The 20,611-nt window shown below is 44.3% G+C and overlaps 1 protein-coding gene across 2 annotated transcripts in view; it reads left to right on the top strand.

Moving 5' to 3' along the window:
- Window positions 1-20,611, top strand: part of QDPR (quinoid dihydropteridine reductase) — a 92,896-nt gene that overhangs the window by 599 nt on the left and 71,686 nt on the right. Inside the window, exons 2-7 of one of the 2 annotated variants that reach the window (XM_049630368.1) lie at window positions 2,015-2,107; window positions 5,395-5,491; window positions 8,210-8,350; window positions 12,417-12,525; window positions 13,717-13,800; window positions 16,801-17,463. In XM_049630368.1, the coding sequence (XP_049486325.1) occupies window positions 2,015-2,107; window positions 5,395-5,491; window positions 8,210-8,350; window positions 12,417-12,525; window positions 13,717-13,800; window positions 16,801-16,906 (630 nt within the window). In that variant the 3' untranslated portion in view covers window positions 16,907-17,463. Of the gene's footprint in view, window positions 1-2,014; window positions 2,108-5,394; window positions 5,492-8,209; window positions 8,351-12,416; window positions 12,526-13,716; window positions 13,801-16,800; window positions 17,464-20,611 lie in introns of those variants that run through there. The other variant, XM_049630370.1, reaches the window with a different exon arrangement.

The following is a 20,611-nucleotide window of genomic DNA, read 5'->3' as shown; positions in this document are numbered from 1 at the left end:
TTGATTAACGCCCGCGAACCTCAGTTTCCCCGTCTTTAAAATGGGGATATTACTAGTATTTACCCCTTAGGGGCTTGTGCGAATTGAATGAGATCATTGGTATGCTTGTAAAGTATCTGACTTGTGGTAAAAGCTGTTTAAATGTTAGCTATTAGTATTACTATAATTACCCCGGTTCCTTCAGCCAGCCTTGCACCTGATTGTTGGAAGGCTCAGCCCCACCAATGCTGGTGGCTTCTTTGTTTTGGAAAGGCTGTTTGAACTACTTTGCATAATCGGGTATTGCTTCTTGTAGGGGACTAGTAGGAGCGGAGCTGACCTATGGCCAGGGACCCTGACCCTAGCAGCTCTGGAGGGCTCAGTGCTTTTCTGGTGGGGACTCCACCCTCTGTCTCCTCCCTGCAGCTGTCGCTTGCACAAAATGTGCTGGAGCTCTGGGGAGTTTTGCCTCGGGGTTTTAGTTTGTAGCAGCAGCCTGGGCCAGGTTAGCCCCGGGACCAGGAAGAAAGGGTTCCAGGATTTTCTTTAGGCTCAGCATCTGGTATAGGACTTTTAATGGATTCTAAGCACACCACCGTCTTTTTACTCAACTTGGAAGACTATTTGAGGCATCTTACAGGGTCTGTGGAGGTGGATGGTGGTGACAGTGTTATTAGGAGTGTTGGCTAGGCACTGTGTTCTCACATACTCTTATAATTTCATTTACTCTTCCCCAAACTTGAATTTAGTGAATCCTGTTGGTATCCATGTGTTACAGATGTGAGAGCTGTGCCTTTCCCCGGTGGGGGCACTTCCCCCTGTTGGGGCCACTTTGGTTTATTTCTGACTTGGCAGAATCTGACAAGCTGATTTACCTTGGACTCTGTCTCCCCCGTCCCCACCCCTACATTTCTGGGAACTCTGGGAGGGACTGGGATACAACCTTTTCTTTGTGTCTGTATCCCCCCGTGGCTGGTGACAAAGAAGTAGTGAGTGTTCTTAAATGGATGCTGTGTTCTTCATAGCTTGTGGTAGAGCTATATATCTCTGGGTCCTGTGAACCTCAGGGCCCTGGAACTTTCTTAGTAGGAACTGTGTGTCACCTGTGCCAGGAGCTGTAGCATGCTCCATTTCAGTGAATTTTCACATTAATCGTGTTAATTGTTAACCTCTATGAGAAAGCCACTGTCTTGCAGGGCCAGGATTCAAACTTTGGTCTGATTCCCAAACCCAAAGCCATCCCTCTGTGCTCTAGGGCAGGGGTCTGAAAACTTTAGTCCTCCCGGGAAGACTAGGCCTGTTGTCTGTTTTTGTACAACCCAAGGACTAAGAATGGTTTCACATTTTTAAATGGTTGGGGAAAAAAATAAAAAAAAATAGAATTTTGTACCATGTGAAACTTACATGAAATTCACATTTCTGGAGTTTCAGTGCCTGAAGTTTTATTGGATGTAGGCACACTCCTTCATTTATCTATATTGTCTGGGGTGCTCTGCCATCACAACAGCAGATTTGAGTAGGTGCAACACAGACCATATGGCCAGCCTAAAGTATTTACTTTCTGTCCCTTCACAAAAAGCTGTTTTGCTTTTTTGCTCCGGTCGAGGGGTCGCTGGAAGTGCAGGGTTTGCCTTAAGAGGTGAGAGTGGAGGAGGAAGGTGAGGTGTTTGGGGGCAGATGGGCTAGGCTGGGGCTCAGTAAGGAGTGGATTGGCTGAAGCCAAATGTGTGTAAGGAGCATGAGAGGTCAGTAGTGAGATTCTTTCTCTGGTGGTGGTGTTGTTTTTTAAAAATATATCGTCAAATTGGTTTCCATACAGTACCCAGTGCTCATCCCAACAAGTGCCCTCCTCAGTGCCCATCACCCACTTTCCCCTTTCCTCCACCCCGCATCAGCCTTCAGTTTGTTCTCTATCTCTGGTGGGTTTTCATTTAAGCCTCTCCTCTGTCTACACTGCCCCCATTTCTGAGTGTGGATCTTTCTGGAAAAACAACTAATTGTCTCTTGACCAAAGCTGTTTTCTCTTTCACTCCAGTGGGTTGCCAGCATCGACGTGGTGGAGAATGAAGAGGCTAGTGCTAGTGTCGTGGTTAGAATGACGGACTCATTTACGGAGCAGGCCGACCAGGTAATTCCAGAAAAAGACCCACCGAGCATTGTGGTAGGGAAACCCTGGGGAGCAGTTTCCTCTGGTAATGCATTTTTTTTTTTTTTTTTCTCCAGTTAGTGCTTTCTGTTTATGAAAGCCATTTGTGCTCATTGGGGGAAATTTGGAAAAAGTTAAAAAAATATAAAGAGGATAAATTACGCATAATCCATTTCTTTAGCTCACTGTTCACATTTTGGCCCATTTTCTTGTCTTTCCTATGTATCCTATATGTTTTTAGTTTTGTAAGTTGAGATAATCTTGTATTTTATATTTTATGGTCAACTTTTTTTTTAACTTAATACTTAATTTAAATACTTCTCAGATCACTTGAAAAAACCCCTCTGTGTCAGCATGTATTTTTTAATTTCTTTAGTTTCTACTTCCTGAACGTTGAAATGGCTTGCAGTTTTTCTTTTTTACCATTATCAGGAATCCTGTGCTGAACATCTTTGTCTCTATCTCTGATTATTTAGGATGCATTCTAAAAAGTGGAGCTCCCTAGTTCAAAGCATGAACCCTAACAAAACAGGGTAATTTTAATTATACAATGATATGCTTATTGTAAAACAAGAAGTCCAATAAATACATAAAGTAAACTGTGAAATACCCCTGTTTCTCCCTGTGATGCCCAGAAGGACAGTGACAGTTTGATGGCCATGTTGGTATAAATATCAGAGATGCTCTTACATGGGCCGACCTTTCTGGAAGAGCCGTTCCCATAAGCTGCATGGGGGACTGTGCTCTCTGTGGTTCTCATGTCACCGCTGCAGCTCACGTTCCCAAGGAAATCTCCGCATTATTCTTTGCGTGATGTGACGTACTTTTACAGGCAAGCACTCAGTGAGGCAGGCGGGCAGGTGGGGGTAGACTAATTTTATAGCTTAGGAGATGAGACACTAAGTGACATGGCCAAAAAGCTAGCTCGTGGTGGAGTAGAGAGCATGGGATTTCCTAATAAGAGACTTAACTAACAACTTCAGTAAGCTCACAGTCTGCTTTTTGTTTAGTTACATTCTCCCTAGTAATCTGAATACTACTGAGGGTCTGATGTTTAATGGTCCTAGCTATGTTTTAAAATTTTTTCTAAAGTTTATTTATTTATTTTGAGAGCGAACGAGCCAGAGCGAGAGCGAGCATGTGAACAGTGGAGAGGCAGAGAGAGGGGGAGAGAGAGAATCCCAAGCAAGCTTCACGCTGTCAGCACGGAGCCCGATGTGGGGCTCAGACCCATGAACTGTGAGATCATGACCTGAGCTGAGACCAAGAGTTGGATGCTTAACCATCTGAGCCACCCAGGTGTCCCAAGAATATTTTAAATTTTAAAGGTGATACATGTATGATGTAGAAAATACAATTAAGCAAAAAGAACGGGGAAGTCATTTTTAGTCCCATTATGCAGTTAATGTTTTGTAGTATTTCCTTCCAGTCCATTACTCCAAACATATGTGTGTATAAGTCCAAAAATAAAAAAAAGAAAAAAGCCCATACTGAGGATACTCCTGCTCACTCACTCTTTCTAAAGCATCGGTTTCACAGAGGTTAGAATATAAAAAGCTAGCTGACTTTCCAGAATATAGATTTTTGTTGTTTTTACTTAATCTGATCCTAATGTTTCCTGTACTTAATGATTCCTTGGCCTTAATGGGCTTAATAATAAAACCCAACAAGGCATAGTTTTGTGTTAGGCATCATCCTGAGTGCTTATTCACATCAACTTGCTTTGCTTCTGTAACGCTCGCAAAACGTTTCTGACTGATCTCCCTTTTAGAAATGGGGAGTTTGTGGGGCACCTGGGCGGCGGCTCTTCTGGCTGTGGTTCTCTGTGATCAGTGTCTGTCACTGGCTCTTCTGCTCCTGTTAATTGCAGCTTTCCGATGCCGTGTGTGTTTTTGAAATTGCCTGCGTGTGAGACTTAACAGTGCATTTTAAAGACAAAGATGGAGAAATGCCTTAGTTATTACAAGTTCAGATTTTAGAACGTTTAACCCTCCCTAACCCCCCAGTCACCCAATTCAGAGTTTGGATAAACAGCATGACATCCAGTGTTTGTTTTTAAGGCTTCAGAAGAGGAAATTTAATCCTAACCCATGTAAAATTGGCCCCCTAGGCATGAGATTCACTAGAGACAGGAGATGAAGACATGAGAAAGGCATTAAGTCTATGGAAAACGATTGGGCAGAGAGCAAAATTTAAGGGGAAGGAATTAAAGGCATAGATGTTGTAAAAGTCAAACAGGTGCTTCGTTTCTCCGGCTCCATGTTTCCCTGAAAAGATGAGCATGTACAAGGTTGTGTGTACATATGGACATTGGGAGATAGCCAACTCTGGCAGCTGGGATCTGGGCTCTCGGTAAGAGGACTTGGTTTAAGAATTCAGAAGTCCAGGAATTTCTTAAAAGGAAAGATGTAGGTATGGGGTGTAGGGAGATGAAAGATTGGTTTCCATTGCCAAAGCGTTCTCTTTGAAGGAGTGATGTGAGGCTTCAGAAATTGCTGGGGAAAGAGGTAGGGGACTGTTACCATAGGCAAAGATACACGGTCTTGGGTTAAGTCGTCTCAGCCATTCTGGAGAAATGTGAAAGTGGTCAATGGCCAGACCTGCCTGTCTCGCCAGATTTTTGTCTTAATAAATTGTAACAAAATTACATGTATGTATTTCCAACATTTAAAAAATTTCAAACAGAAGTAAAGAGAGAAATGATCACCCATGTACCTGGTATTTACTAACATTTTGCCATTGACTATATTTTTTTTTACATGAAGTATAGTTGACTATTTTTTGTTGCTCTTTTTAAAAATATTTCCTGTTGGCACTTATGGTTTGGAGTTGCAGTTAAAGGGATGTTTGTAATGAGGGTAGAAAAGAATAGATTATCTCAGATTGTGATTCTGTGATGTGTGAAGAAAGTCTGGAAAGAAATAGACCGGAAGGTTAGCTGTGGGCATTGAAGCTCTTGGTGATTTTTTAAAAACCTTTTCCTGCTTTTCTTTATTCATTGCTCTCTTCCAGGGGTGCTAATGTCTTAACCATCCCAAAAGAAGACTCTAGATGACTTTCTAAAAATCACATTGAAATGTAGTTGGGTTTCACTGTCTAAGATGCTTACTGTAGATTGGTCCTTCCTCTAATCTTCAAAGGGTTAATTGCCAGGTACTGGTAACTGACTTCAAAACGAGTGAAAAATAAACTGAGGCATCTGTAAGGACATTAGTCTGTTTGGGTTTACCTGACTGCTTATTGCACCTTTTTTGTCCCTTTTGTTTAAGGTGACAGCTGAGGTCGGAAAGCTCTTGGGTGAAGAGAAGGTGGACGCAATCCTTTGTGTGGCTGGAGGATGGGCCGGAGGCAATGCCAAATCCAAGTGTGAGTCCTTTTCTCAGTGAATCATTCATTCTGCTCTGCATTTTGTCCAGCTGGCAAAGACAGGTTTTTCTGTATTTCTCCCAGAACCTTTGGTAGGTCTGTGCAGTAGGGATTAACATCCCATTTGACGGATGAAGAAAACACTTCCCATAACGGGGGTTACGGGAGAGGGACGTTAAGTTTGAAGTTTGAAGTAGAAGCAGAATGGAATAAGTCTTGTTTCCATCCCAGTCTTTCAGGGCCTATTACTGGGTGGGAAATGGGGGATGTGTATGAAATAGATCATTCTGAAAGTCGGAAGGACTCAAGGAGCACCTGGGTGGCTCAGTCTGTCAAGCATCTGTCTTTTGATTGCAGCTCAGGTCACCATCTCATGGTTTGTGAGGCGGAGCCCCTCTTGGGGCTCTGGGCTGACAGCACGGAGCCTGCTTAGGATTCTTTCTCTCTCTCTCTCTCTCTCTCTCTCTCCTCAAACCCGCGTGTGCACCTATTCTCTTTCTCTTTCTCAAATAAATTTCCAAAAAAAGGACTACAAATTGAACATTTATTAAAGCTGAGTATGTTTTTCAATATTTATTATGAAAATTTTCTAACATACAGAAAAATTGGAAGAACAGTTCATTGAACATCCTGTGCCCTCTAAATTCAGATATTAACATTTGCCATACGTGTGCTTTCTTGTTTTCTTGTGCATATGTATTCTGCGTGTGTATTTTTTGTTAACTATTTGAAAGTAAGAATTTCAACACACTTCTGCATATATTTTCAGGGAGTAAACTCATTCTCCTACGTTATCTTAATACTGTGACCATACCTAAGAAAATTAATAATAATTCTATAAGATTAATAAAACTCAGCCTGTATTCGAATTCTCCAGTTTATTCCAAATCTTTTATAGTTTTTTCCCGCCTAAATGTATTTTCCAGTCAGGATTTGTGCATTGCATTTTGTTGTTATTTTTAGTCTCTTAATCTAGAATTACTTTTTTCTTCTGTGATAAACTCGGTGGTAGACAGGGCACTTTTCCCAGAGAAAGTTCCACAGACCGAATTTGTCCAGCCATTTCTGTAAGGTGTCATTTACCTGTTCCTCTGTCCATGGTATTTCTTGTGAACTAGAATTTAGGTCTAGAGACTTAATTAGATTCGAGTTGAATGTTTTGGAGGCGAGAGTTCCTCTTGAGTGATGTGTGCTTCCTGTGACATCATGTGGGGACACTTACCCTGTCAGATCACCGTACCGATCCATAGTGATGCCAAACGGTGCTTGATTAGGATGGTAGCGGCAGACTTCCATCGTAAAGGTACGTTTTTCTGTTTGCGGTTAGTAAGTGATCCGTGGGATGCTACTTTGGCATCATGTGTGAGTATCCTATTTTTAAGCACCTTGAGGGTCTCAAATTCCCCAAACCTATTGGTTTTTTAAAAAAAAAATTTTTTTTTTTAACGTTTGTTTATTTTTGAGACAGGGAGAGACAGAGCATGAACAGGGGAGGGGCAGAGAGAGAGGGAGACACAGAATCCGAAACAGGCTCCAGGCTCCGTGCTGTCAGCACAGAGCCCGACGCGGGGCTCGAGCTCACGGACCGTGAGATCATGACCTGAGCTGAAGTCGGACGCTTAACCGACCAAGCCACCCAGGCGCCCCCAAACCTATTGGTTTTAAGCCTCCGTTGATAATCTCTGCCTGAGTCAGCAGTTTTTAAATTTTGTTATTCCTTCTATGTTTATCATTCAAAGCTCTTTTTTTTAATTTTTAAAATATTTATTTATTTTTGAGAGAGAGACAGCATGAGTAGGGGAGAGGCAGAGAGAGAGGGAGACATAGAATCTGAAGCAGGCCCCAGGCCCTGAGCTGTCAGTGTCGAGCCCGACGCGGGGCTTGAACCCACAAAGTCAAAGCTCTTTAAAAAGGAATTGATATTCTGTGAAATCAGTTAAATATAAAATTGGTGTTTTGTGGGGTGATCGGGTTGGCTGAACACCCTGATGGCCTTCTGTGTGTTTCGGGAACAAGAATTGATAAATGTGGATCCATACTTTTGTTTTTGTCTAGTTCTTTGTAGCCGGGAAATGTAATACCTTGGTTATCACTTACTGAAGACCCCTCCTCTGGTCTCAGGAGGGATTGTTTTCTGGATTCTGGGTGTCTTGCCCAGCTGGTGATGTGATCACCTTACCACTTATTCCCCACCATGTCTTGGGCAAGGTCAGAGGATTAAAATACGCATGAAATGATTGTCTGAGCAGCTTTCTTCTAAAGAGTCTTTAAAGCTGGCATTCAACTTTCAGCCATAAAAAAATGTAGCTCTATGAGAACCCTCTTTATGTCCATGCAGTATAAGTGCCTCAGATTGATCACAGGTAAAACTTGACTTAGACGTATAGGTTCTTATTACAAATCTACTGTCCTTCATAAAGTAGAACAATTTCTGAGTTAAAGCCAGTTCAGCCTATTTGTTAACAGTCCTCATTTATTGGCTAAAATTTTAACCACTTTACAGGTGAGGAAACTTGAGACTCGGGTAGTCACATGGTCTGGATTCGAACCCAGGTCTCTCTGACCACGGCCCTGTGCTGTTTTGTACTGGACCTTGTAGTCAGGGACTGAGAGAGCAGGAGTGGCTGTCAACGCCTCCTCATGGGACGCCGTGAGTGGAGCTTACCTTTCAGTCTCTTCCCTGCGAATGCTCAGCTCACATGTTGTTTTCTCATTCAGCTCTCTTTAAAAACTGTGACCTGATGTGGAAGCAGAGCGTGTGGACGTCGATCATCTCCAGCCACCTGGCCACCAGGCACCTCAAAGAAGGAGGCCTCCTCACCTTGGCTGGTGCCAAGGCCGCCCTGGACGGGACTCCCGGTAGGCCTTCGTTTCCCAGTGTGTGAAATGGGAGCGCTTGCCCTCGCCCCCTGGGCTGCTGGATGCTTCCTTAGGTGAGGGACCTGGGAGCCCTTTAGCCTCCAGGAGGCTTTACAGCTGGGTGGAGTGTGCTTCCTGGCTTTTTTTAGGGGTAGGACTCTGCCCCCTTCTGTTTGCATTGTCTTCATGTGCATGGTGGGTGCAGAGTCCTGTCATCTGGGACTCCCACCACTCCATTCATCTGGGATCCACCCAGGGCATGAATGGTGAGGAGGTGGATACTAATCAGTTAATAAATAAGTTGTATCTTCATCACCCTGTGTTCGTGTGTCCCTGAGAAGCAGCTCAGCCCCTGGAAATGGTGGGGCTTTTGGTAAGAGAGCTGGCTGTGGATTCTTCACTTTAGTTGAGTGGCTTTGAACAGATTATTTGAGGTCTTTGGCCAAATTCTGCTCTAGTTTCTTTGATCGTAAATGGCAGTAACACCTCCCTGAAGCGTAACTGTGAGGCATGGGAGGCGTCGGTGTATATACAATGCCCAGCACTTGCCGAGTCTTCTCATAGTTGCTCTTTCCTTTCACATATATTCTCATTTAATCCTGCGGTGGACTGTTAACTACCTTTTTCATTTACAGGGAAGCGAACTAGAACTTAGGTTCAGGACCTTGTCATTATGTAATAAGTACGCTGTAATTACACTTTGAACCAAAACCCTGATCATTTCTGAATTGTGTGCTTTTTCTGCTGCATCAGAACAGAACCGTGATTTCCTTTGCATTTTTATTCCGTGTATTTCCTGGGAGACTGTCATGAAAACAGACCATGGTTTGTAGGGCTTAAACACAAATTTATTTTCTCACAGTTCCTGGAGGCTGGAAAGTCTGAGATCAAGGTGTGGGAAGGTTTGGTTTCTTCTGGAGCCTCTCTGCTTGGCTTGCAGATGGCCGTCTTCTCCCTGTGTCCTCACATGGATGTCCCTCTGCATGTGTCTGTGTCCTGATGTCCTTGTCTTGTAAGGAGACCAGTCAGATTGCATTAGGGCCCGCTCTAAAGACCTTATTTTAACTTAATTACCTCTTTAAAGACCCTGTCTCCAAATACAATCACCTTCTGAGATACTGAAGTTTAGGACGTCAACACATGAATTTGAGAGTGGGAGGGGGGATACGATTCAACCCGTAGCACTCCCTTTGGAATGAGGCTAACGAAATTTAAGTGGGGTTGGGGACAGCATAGGGAGGGGAAAGTGTCTACGTCGACCACCTAAGTAAACTCTTCTTTAAAAAAAGGAGGGGATGGGGTGCCTGAGTGGCTCAGCTGGTTAAGCAACTGACGTCGCCTCGAATCTTGATCTCATGGTCATGAGTTCAAGCCCCACATGGGTTTTCTGCTGCCCGCGCAGAGCCCGCTTCGGATCCTCTGTCTCCCTCTTTTTCTGCCCCTACCCCACTCACACGCACCCTCTCTCTAAAAAATAAATAAACGTTAAAAAGAAAAGAGGCGAATTTTTTTGGGGTCTCTTTAGTAAGTGGTAGAGATCTGGAACGCCTTTTCAATTTTAATGTAAGTCACTGAACTATGAGTCCTCTTAATAAATTAACAATTTCCTGCCACTCACTTTCTCATTAGATTTCTCAGAGCATGTGATCTTACAGGCCCATGGCTATTCAATAATTAAAGCTGTGTAAATGTTCGATGTTGGTTTGGTTGAGATCTGGTTTTTATCAAAGGTGACATAGGGCAGAGCCAGTAGAAAGTGAATAGAAAAATGAGTAATGGCTTGACATTTAAAAAAGAAAACCTTACAACCAGAAGACTAATTTTTCTAAAGGATGAAATAGTCTTTTTCTTTGTTTTGGTCTTTAAATACCTTTTTTATTTATAGTTTTGGATACTGGTTAAGACTGCAGGTTCTGGGGGCACCTGGGTGACTTGGTTGAGGGTCTGACTCTTGATTTCCTCTGAGGTCATAATCTCATGGTTCGTGAAATTGAGCCCCACATTGGGCTCTGTGCTGGCAGCACGAAGCTTGCTTCGGATTCTTTCTCTCTGCTCCTCCCACGCTCACGCTCGCTGTCTCTCTCTCAAAATAAATAAACTTATATATAAAAAAAGGGAGGTTCTAGAACTACCCAGGTTGGTTTTCTGTTGTGGTTTTGCCACTTACTGTGTAATATTTGGCAAGTTACTTAACCTCTCTGAGCCTCAGTTTTGCCATCTGTAAAATGGGGATAAATAATACTACCTCCTCTATATGGTGGTTGTGACTTGCAAATCTCTTAATGGCTTAGAAAGATTATAGAGTCAGTAGTAAATGTGAACTTTTGTTATTTATTCCAGACTTTAAAAAACCCAACTATTTCTGCTTTAGATGTTAATAAGCTTGTTCATCTTTAAGTTCTTAGTTAGATGTTGTTAAATTTATTTTGGTTATGAAATGTTTTAACTTCGATACCGATCCCGGAGTCATCTAGGGAAATCTATGTATATAGTCCAGAAACAAATGACAGACGGGCTTAGTGGTCCATCATCACAAGAAGGGTTGTTCAAAACTGGAAAGTGTTCACTTGGGAAGGTACTCAGAAAACCCCACGCTCCTGTGTTCAGGCTTGTTATTTATAGACTGTCTCCTGTCTCTTGGACGATAAACTATCAGAATTGATGGCAATCACTTGTTGACCACTTAGGGATCTGTGCTGTGTTTGGGAATCAGTCCTTAGGGACTGCATTGATCATTTTATATTGAGAGGAAAAGTATTTATCTTTTTAATGAATGCTTTTTTTGTTGTTTGTTTTTGCATCTTGCAAATGACCCTCTTACCAACATCATGTAGAATCCTGCGGAATCAAACCATTAGGGATGCCGGTAGCTTGTTGCTGGTTGCTTGTTTCTTTCTGCATCATATTGTTTGAATAGAATGAAGAGGGGTCCCTGGGTGTCTGCTGGGGACTGGGACTGGATGAATAAGATTTGTGCATTGGTTTATTTCAGTCGTGCAGAGGTAAATCTTTATATCACTGTTGGCCTCCTGCCCCTGATTAAACAGAGAAGCCAGAGATGGTGAAACCTTCTTATGCTTCTAAATAACTGTTTGAGACCTTGACCCTCTTTTGCAATTCAGGGTGGCTGTTGAAGAGGTTAGTGATTGGTTCCTCGGCTGGGCTGTGATCCCCACCTCCCCCTGGACCTTTGAGGCCTCCTCATCTGTTACACTTTGAACAGCATGTGCGCTGGGTTTTTTTTTTTTTTTTTTAAGGAGGCTGCTGAGCTCCGAAAGGAACAGTGGTTTTCAGGAGGAGGAGAGGTGTCTGCAACAACTAACCATGCTTCTTTGTTGTTGGTCAGTGAGAATCCACAGCTGGGTGCTGTGGGGGACATAGAAACTGGTCCTAGTAAAAGACATGCCTTGCTTCTTCATTCAGTCAGCAAACATTGATTGGCCAGTGGGAGGAAAGGAAAATTAATAGGTAGCACGTATACTCACGTGAAAATTGCTCACTCGTATACTTTAAACAGCATGTGGGACTCCAGGACACATTACTTCTGTTAATTTGATGGGAAACATTTAGGGAGCACCTACCCTGTGCTGAGCCCGCAATTAAGTACTTTATCCCCATTTTACAGATGGGGTAACCCAAGCTTAGAAAGGTTTTGAGAACTTGCCTGGGATTTCTGTAGTGGTAAGTGGAAGAACTGGGATTTGAACTTGGGCAGCGTGCATTCCGGATGAGTGCTCCATCTCGCCCACAAGTTACTGACCTGAGGGTTTAGACGCAGCTCTTGCCTGGCCTCTAGCCTCGGTGCAAGTCTGCGTGTGAGCCTGGGCACGTTACTCACCCTGACGGTGCCTCCCCGTTTGCTCAGCAGTAAAAATAAGATGAACCTCATGGTTTTTACGGTAAATGTCAACTGCCAGGTGAATAGTAGGTGCCCTTGAATACTATGTCCCTTTCACTTTCTCTCCACAGGTGTCCATCCTTCTCTTCTTCCCAGCCCGGCATGGGGTTCTCTGGACACACTAGCGGTGGCCACTGGTCACTGAACTGTTTTCTCCCCCCTCCCCAGGGATGATTGGCTACGGCATGGCCAAGGGTGCTGTTCATCAGCTCTGCCAGAGCCTCGCCGGAAAGAACAGCGGCATGCCCTCCGGCTCTGCGGCCATCGCCGTGCTCCCGTAAGTGGTCGGGGCTCCCCGCTCACTCCCCGCCTCTGCCTCGCTGCCAGGACTTAACATTTGAGTAGCTCTTCACCAGGGACTTGTGTGTCCTGTCACCTTGGCTTCTCACATTCGCCAGAGGCCCTAAAGATACTTCCTCAGATGTTGGAGTGTCCCAGGCTGTCCAGAATGGTTGGCTGGTGGGACGGGTCTGTCTGTCTGTCTTCCTCTTCCTTGTTTTCTTTCCTTCCCTCCATCTGTCCCTCTGTCCCTCCTTATTAAAAGTAGTCTATGCATTTCTTTTTAATATTTGTATTCTTTCAAGTCATCGTAAGGCCAGTGGAAGAGAGATTGTACTTTAGTCTTTGCATGTGTGTATTTGTGTGTGTGTGTGTGTGTGGGGGGGGGGAGGTGGGGACAGTGGTGTCTGAGGGAGAATATGGGAAACTGGGACACGTTCCTATTTGTGACCTGGAAGAAGGTCCTTGTCAGTGGCCCCAGACAAGGCAGCTGCTTTGGAGGTGGGGTTCCTTCCTGCTGGAAGGATCCCAGCACCAACCGGCTTGTCTCTTGCCTGTAGTTCTAAAAGGGACGTCGGGACCTGCTAGGGCACAGGGCTTTCCAGCTCCCTTTTGTTTGTGAGCTTCTGTGATTCTGTGACCTGCTCCCCCAGCTATTTTGAATGATTTCTGAGGCCTGAATGTTCTTGGGAGAGTCCTACATATCTGAGTTCTGTAGCCTCTTGCTGAAAATCATAAGGTTTCATAGGAAACAGTCCCAGAACGAAGGATGAGGCTGTCTTTTTCCCCTACTTAAAGAAATATTATTATTACACTTTAAAAATTGAGAGAAATGAGTCTGCTACGTTTTAGGGAGTGAAGAAGATGCAAATTGCAAAGCAGTTTACTTTAATAAAGACTATATTTAAGAAAAGGCAAAACTGTATTTTTAAAAAGGCTCTTTTGTTTTGTTCCTGTCTGCCTGAAGGGTGAGTCACAGAGCACTTCACTGAATTATGCTCGGACGTGATCTCTGTATATGTGGAGGGCTTCCTGGCCTCTGTCTGTCCTCCTGTGATCTCCCCATGTAAATGCGGCCACCCTTGGTGCCAAAGGCTCACATTGCATTTTCCTGGCTAAGGAGGACCGGGCAGCTATAATTCTTACAGAAGGGAGGCACACACAACAGGCTTGTCTCTGTGCACTGCAGGGTTACCCTGGATACCCCGATGAACAGGAAATCAATGCCCGAGGCCGACTTCAGTTCCTGGACGCCCTTGGAGTTCCTGGTTGAGTGAGTATTGACATACTGTCGGTAACAGGCAGCTTCCAGCCCCATCTCTCTGCCTTTTACAGAGTAGGCTGTGTTCTCTTAGCTCCCCAGTGCAGGTGGCTTTGGGAGGTTCCCAGGCTTCTGGAGGGTATGTGACACATCAGAGTGAGTCTCAGGAGGGGTTGACAGTGCTGACCTGAATCTTGAGCTGGCCAGCCTGAGCATGGCCTGACTGCTCTAGGCCTCAGTTTCCCCTTCTGTATAACGGAATCCATAATTATCAGGAGGATTAAATGTGGTAGCGCTTGGCACGATGTCTGACCCGTAGTAAGTGCTCGGTAAACCTCTGTTCCCGGTAACATCATTGTCTCTGCTAACGAGGAGCAGCAGTGTGGGAGTCAGATGGTGATCTAGGGAACATCTGGGCTCCTGTGTCTGAGTTAGTGCTGAGCCACAGACCCACACAGAGTGTCCTTTGTTCCTGAAATCACATTCACCCATTTGTGGATATGGGTGGCATTTGAAGATCATGGAGAAGGAGTTAGCTTTCTCACTCTTCTGTGTTTGTCTGGATCTCAGTTCCCCACAGCCCTCCATGTGGTAAGTACGTATTCCCCGAGCACCCACTGTGGGCCAGGTGCTGGGCTAGGCCCCGGGACAGGGAGATGAAGAAGATGTCCTTGCCCTCCCCACGCGGGAGACGGCCTTACCCCAAAGAGCCGGTGTGTCTGCTGCTTCGACAGCTGTGTACAAGATGTTTGCAAAGTTTGGGATGTGCTTCTGGCCTGCTATTACATCTCATTTTAATTAAGTTGAGAGGCATTTGGGACTTTTATGTTTGGAACCAGTATTTATGGAGCACTTGTTATGTGCCATCATGCACCATCTTAACTGTTACCTTTTTTTTTTAAGTTTACTTATTTTTGAGAGAGAGTGGGGGAGGTGCAGAGAGAGAGAGAGGGAGACAGAGAATGAGAATCCCAAGAGGGAGAGAGAGAGAGAATCCCAATCAGGCTCTGCACTTCCCGACACAGGGCTTGAACTCACGAACCGTGAGATCATGACCTGAGCCTAAATCAAGAGTCAGACACTTAACCAGCTGAGCCACCCAGGTGCCCCAACTATAATCTTATTTAATGTTCATAGCAAGTCACTGAGGGAGGGCCTATCATCTTTGTTTAAGATTTGGGGACTTGAGGCATGGGGGGCGAGGGGGATGAATAACATGCCCTAGATCACATAGCAGAGCCAGGATTTGACCCAGGCAGTATGACCGCAGGGCCTGTGGTCTTAACTAGGCCCACAGTTACTTCTGCCTACCAAGTTTTGAATTGTGTTTTGCATTTGAGCTTCTTTGTAAAAGCCAGTATTTCCAATAGCATCTATAACCTGGATTCTAGATGGATCATCGGGGGTCACGTTTCTCAATTAGTGCCAAGTGGTGGAGTCCCAGCCACCCTCTGTTCCAGAAATCATGGCACCTTTGTGGGATTTGAAAACTCACATGACAGTTTGGCATGAAATGTACTTTGAATGTCTGGAGTATGTTAGCCTTTGCTCTCCGTGGTTATGATGGTGTTTCCCTTGTCTACTGCAGACTGCTAATGAAGACGAACTAAGACAGTTTAAAACATGCATGAGTAACGCATGTTCCCCTTCACATCCAGCCATCTGACCCGTCTCCCTCAGAGCCATCCCTAAGCCCTGCCCCGCCCCAGAGATGGGTCACAATGTGGATGGGACTTTGGAGGAGTTTTAGCAGTGCTTTGCTGTTGGGTCTATGGAATAACTGCCCTTGGCTTGTTCAGCCCTTGGAGTGGAATCTTGAATGGCTTGACAGTTAAACATCGGCTCTGGTCTAGCAGGCTGCTGGTCACTACCAAAGTATATCCCAGAAACTCCTGAGTGCTTCCTAGTTGAAGAAGGTCCAGAGTCCTAGCTGGTGGGTTGTCCAAGGGGACCAAGTACTCAAATGTAAATGTTTTGTGTGAAAATTATCAGCTACTTGTGGGGCACCTGGGTGGCTCAGTTAAGCGTCCGACTTCGGCTCAGTTCATGATCTTGGGGTGTGTGAGTTTGAGCCCCGCATTGAGCTCTGTGCTGACGGCTGGGAGCCTGGAGCCTGCTTCGGATTCGGTGTCTCCCTCTCCCCCCCTCCCCCCACCCCTGCTCACACTCGTGTCATTCTCTCTCTTTCTCTCTCTCAAAAATAATAAACATTAAAAAAAATTACCAGGTACTTGTTGCATCTTGTGAATTTGCTGTGCCCTTTTTTAATTCCTGTCTTCTTAGAGGAGGCCTTCCCAACTCTCCCAGGCAGGGTTCCTTCCCTGCATGCAGCGTAATTAATTCCCCCATTCCTGCACTTCACATTTTATTGTAATAGTCTTTTTTTTTTTTTGCTATCTGTTCCCATTGCTGTGGTGTTCCATGAATGGTTACTTAAAAAAAAAAAAGAATGAATGAATTTCTTTTAAATTTCTGGAAAGGTAACATGGGAAAGTATAAAGAATTGTGCACATTCTGGCCTCCTGGGTGACTCAGTTGAGCGTCCGACTCTTGATTTCGGCTCAGGTCATGATCCCAGTGTTGTGGGATCAAACCCTGAGTCAGGCTTTGTGTTGAGTGTGGAGCCTTCTTGAGATTCTCTCCCTCCCTCTGCTACTCCCCTGCTCATTTGTGCATGCACTTGTTCAAATTAAAAATATTGTGTATGTACGTGTCTTTCTCTTAGAATTAACTAATTACAGTCTTTTTTAAATCACTTAAAATCATATTACTGTGTTGTAAAGGATTCTAACAATGAAGCAAAATGCAAAAACCAAACTTAAAGTCTCACCGAATGCTGCCACTTGGACATTGGAATGAGTACTGAGGGCACTGGGGACCTGGCTATGTGTCCCTGTGGCTTTTTCACAGTTGCTGCTGCTGTCCTCTACCCCCAAGCCACTGATGTGAATATAAGCATGTGTTGTCGAGAGTTTTGCTTTGAAAATGTAAAGCTTATATTCTTTGTTCTAGAACCTTCCACGACTGGATCATAGAGAAAAACCGACCGAACTCGGGGAGCCTCATCCAGGTGGTAACCACGGAGGGAAAGACGGAGCTCACCCTGGCATATTTTTAAGCTTCGTCTCCGTGCCTGCTGGAGACTTGCCAGAAAAGTTGTTTCTCTCAGTGTGTCTGTGTAGGTCCTTTGTTTTCTGTCATCTGGTTTGTGGTATGAGATACTGAGTCCTGTTGTCCTCTCTCCTAATGTGCGTTGTTCTCCCAGGACAGTGTAAAATGTTCATGTGAAATAAGGTATGAGGGCGGAGGCCTGTAATAGCACAGACGGTCTGTTAGCTGCGCGAGTTTAGGAGGTATCCAGCAGAGCCTCTGGGTCTGCATCCTCCTGAATTGCATTTGAGACTTGGATTCAGTCCTGAACAGGGTCTGTCGACCTGACTAGTTTAGAGATGCGTTGATACTGGGGACGTTCGGGGGCCTTAGTTTTGAATGTTCTGTTTATATCACACACATCGTGTTTGTAGCCGCCCAATTGAACTGCCTTAAAACTCCTTTTGTGGTGTAAGCAAAATCCCGTGGACTCTGTTAAGATATCTTGTCCTGTGAGGTTGCCAAGTGTACTTCCGAGCTACTTGTTATTTGGAGTTTATCTTCCTAATAAATGCACTTCATTTATGATGTTGTCTTCTGTAATCAACTGTGGCTTAAAATACAGTCATTGATGGATGTGGTCATGGGAAGGGGGCGGACTCTGTCTGAGATCAGCTCTTTCACCACAAAAACACGGGCACGGTTCCTGCTTGGGCAGATCAGAATCCGGGGGCGCCAGGATGGCCCTGTGTATTTAGAACAGTGCTCCACGCAGCCGATAGTGGCTGTACCAATGGAGAATGAGTGATCTGATCCACCCTGGCCATTGTGCAGGTGAGGAAACATCCAGAGAAAGAACTTACTCTCCTCATTGCCAGTAAGGGGCATAACAAAGCCCAGAAGACCAGTCACCAGTGGCTGCTGTTTTGTTTTGTTTTGTTTTGTTTTGTTTTTTTTTTGAGTGTGGCTGCTGTTTTTAAAGGACTTTACTACGTGTTTTCATTTTTGATTTGTTTTTTTTTTCTTTTTTTAATATTTATTTTGAGAGAGAGCGAGAGAGAGCACCAGCAGAGGAGGGGCACAGAGAGGGGGGGGGGGAGTGTATCCTGGCACAGGGGTTAATCCCACAGACTGAGCTCATGAGCTGAGCCAAAATCAAGAGTTGGACATTTAACCCAGGCACCCCTCCTTTTTGATTCTTTACAACAATTTTTATTGAGGTAGAATTCATATTAAAAAATTAAGCATTTTTTGGGGCGCCTGGGTGGCGCAGTCGGTTAAGCGTCCGACTTCAGCCAGGTCACGATCTCGCGGTCCGTGAGTTCGAGCCCCGAGTCAGGCTCTGGGCTGATGGCTCGGAGCCTGGAGCCTGTTTCCGATTCTGTGTCTCCCTCTCTCTCTGCCCCTCCCCCGTTCATGCTCTGTCTCTCTCTCTGTCCCAAAAATAAATAAAAAACGTTGGAAAAAAAAAATTAAAAAAAAAAAATTAAGCATTTTAAAAGGAAAAACTCAATAGCATTTAGTGTTTTCCCAGTATTATTTAACCTGCACTTCAGTCTATTTCCAAAATCTGTTCATCATCCAAAATTAAATCTCGTGCCCACTAAACAGTTACTCCTTGGGGCACCTGGGCGGCTCAGCCGGTTGAGCGTCCAACTTTGGCTCAGGTCACAAGCTCATGGTTCGTGGGTTTGAGCCCTGTGTGCTGACAGCTCAGAGCCTGGAGCTGCTTCGGATCCTGTGTCTCCCTCTCTCTCTGCCCTTCCACCTCTCGTTCTGTCTCTCACTCTCAAAAGTAAACAAACAAAAAAACCCAGTCACTCCCCATTCCCTGTGCCACCAGGCCCCGGCAACTGCTAGTCTGCTTTTGATCTCTGAACTCTATGCAATTCCCTATTCTGGATATTTCATGTGAGTGGAACCATACCATATGCAGCCTTTTGCGTGTGGTGTCTTTTACTTCACAGGTTTTCCAGGTTCGTGTTGTAGCAGGTATCAGCGCTTCATTCCTTTTTGGGGCTGGATGGTATTTTCATTGTTGGTGTATACAATTTACCTGTCTGTGCGTGTATATTAGGATTGTGTCCACTTTTGCCTGATGTAAATTGGGCTGTGAGCATTTATGTGGTACCTGTTTTCAGTTCTTTCGGATAGAGTGGAGTTGCTTGGTTATTTGGTAATTGTATATTTAACTATTTGAGGAGTCTTTTCTCGTTCTTGACACTATACTTTGTAGGGGTCAAGGACAGGCCACTCCAAGTTGGACCACGTTGGCATGAAGAGTATTTTGAGCTGAAGGCAATCTAGACCCAGTGGGCTCAAGAGAAACTCTTGTCCCTCCCTTAACTAATAGCAGATTCTAACCTGGGGGGGTCTTTCCCAGAATAAGAGCAATTAGCAGAGGTAAATTTTATCTGAGTAACCCATCTGTATGATAGGGCAAACATCTAATTACCAAACATCTGCCTTTTTTTTTAATTTTATTTTTTTAATTTATATCCAAATCAGTTAGCATATACTGCAACAATGATTTCAGGAGTAGATTCCTTAGTGCCTCTTACCCATTTAGCCCATTCCCCCTCCCACAATCCCTCTAGTAACCCTCTGTTTGTTCTCCATATGTAAGAGTCTCTTCTGTTTTGTCCCCTTCCCTGTTTTTATATTATTTTTGTTTCCCTTCCCTTATGTTCATCTGTTTTGTCTCTTAAAGTCCTCATCTGAGCGAAGCCATATGATTTCTGTCTTTCTCTAATTTCACTTAGCATAATAACCTCCAGTTCCATCCACGTAGTTGCAAATGGCAAGATTTCATTCTTTTTGATTGCTGAGTAATACTCCATTATACATACATAACATACATATATATATACACATGTACCCATGTGTGTGTGTGTATATATATATGCACACCCACACCACATCTTCTTTATCCATTCATCCATTGAGGGACATTTGGGCTCTTTCCATCCTTTGGCTATTGTTGACAGTGCTGCTATAAACATGGGGGTGCATGTGCCCCTTCAAAACGGCTCACCTGTAGCCCTTGGATGAATACCTAGTAGGGCAATTGCTGGGTTAATGAATCTCCATAGTGTTTTCCAGAGTGGCTTCAACAGTTTGCATTCCCACCAACAATGCAAAAGAGATCCTCTTTCTCCACATCCTTGCCAACGTTTGTTGCCTGAGTTGTAAATGTTAGCCGTTCTGACAGGTGTGAGGTGGTATCTCATTGTGGTTTTGATTTGTATTTCCCTGATGAGGAGTGGTGTTGAACATCTTTTCATGTGCCTGTTGGCCATCTGGATGTCTTCTTTGGAGAAATGTCTATTCATGTCTTTTGCCCATTTCTTCACTGGATTATTTGTTTTTTGGGTGTTGAGTTTGATAAGTTCTTTATAGATGTTGGATACTAACCCTTTATCATATATGTCGTTTGCAAATATCTTCTCCCATTCCGTCAGTTGCCTTTTAGTTTTGCTGATTGTTTCCTTTGCTGTGCAGAAGCTTTTTATTTTGATGAGGTCCTGGTAGTTCATTTTTGCTTTTGTTTCCCTTGCCTCCAGAGATGTGTTGAGTAAGAAGTTGCTGCAGCCAAGATCAAAGAGGTTTTTGCCTGCTTTCTCCTCAAGGATTTTGATGGCTTCCTATCTTACATTTAGGTCTTTCATCCATTTTGAGTTTATTTTTTGTATGGTGTAATAAAGTGGTCCAGGTTCATTCTTTTTTTTTTTTT

The sequence above is a fragment of the Panthera uncia genome, chromosome B1, assembly GCF_023721935.1.
Source record: "Panthera uncia isolate 11264 chromosome B1, Puncia_PCG_1.0, whole genome shotgun sequence".
In the NCBI taxonomy this organism is placed as follows: Eukaryota; Metazoa; Chordata; class Mammalia; order Carnivora; family Felidae; genus Panthera; species Panthera uncia.
This window is presented reverse-complemented; position numbering and strand designations above follow the sequence as displayed.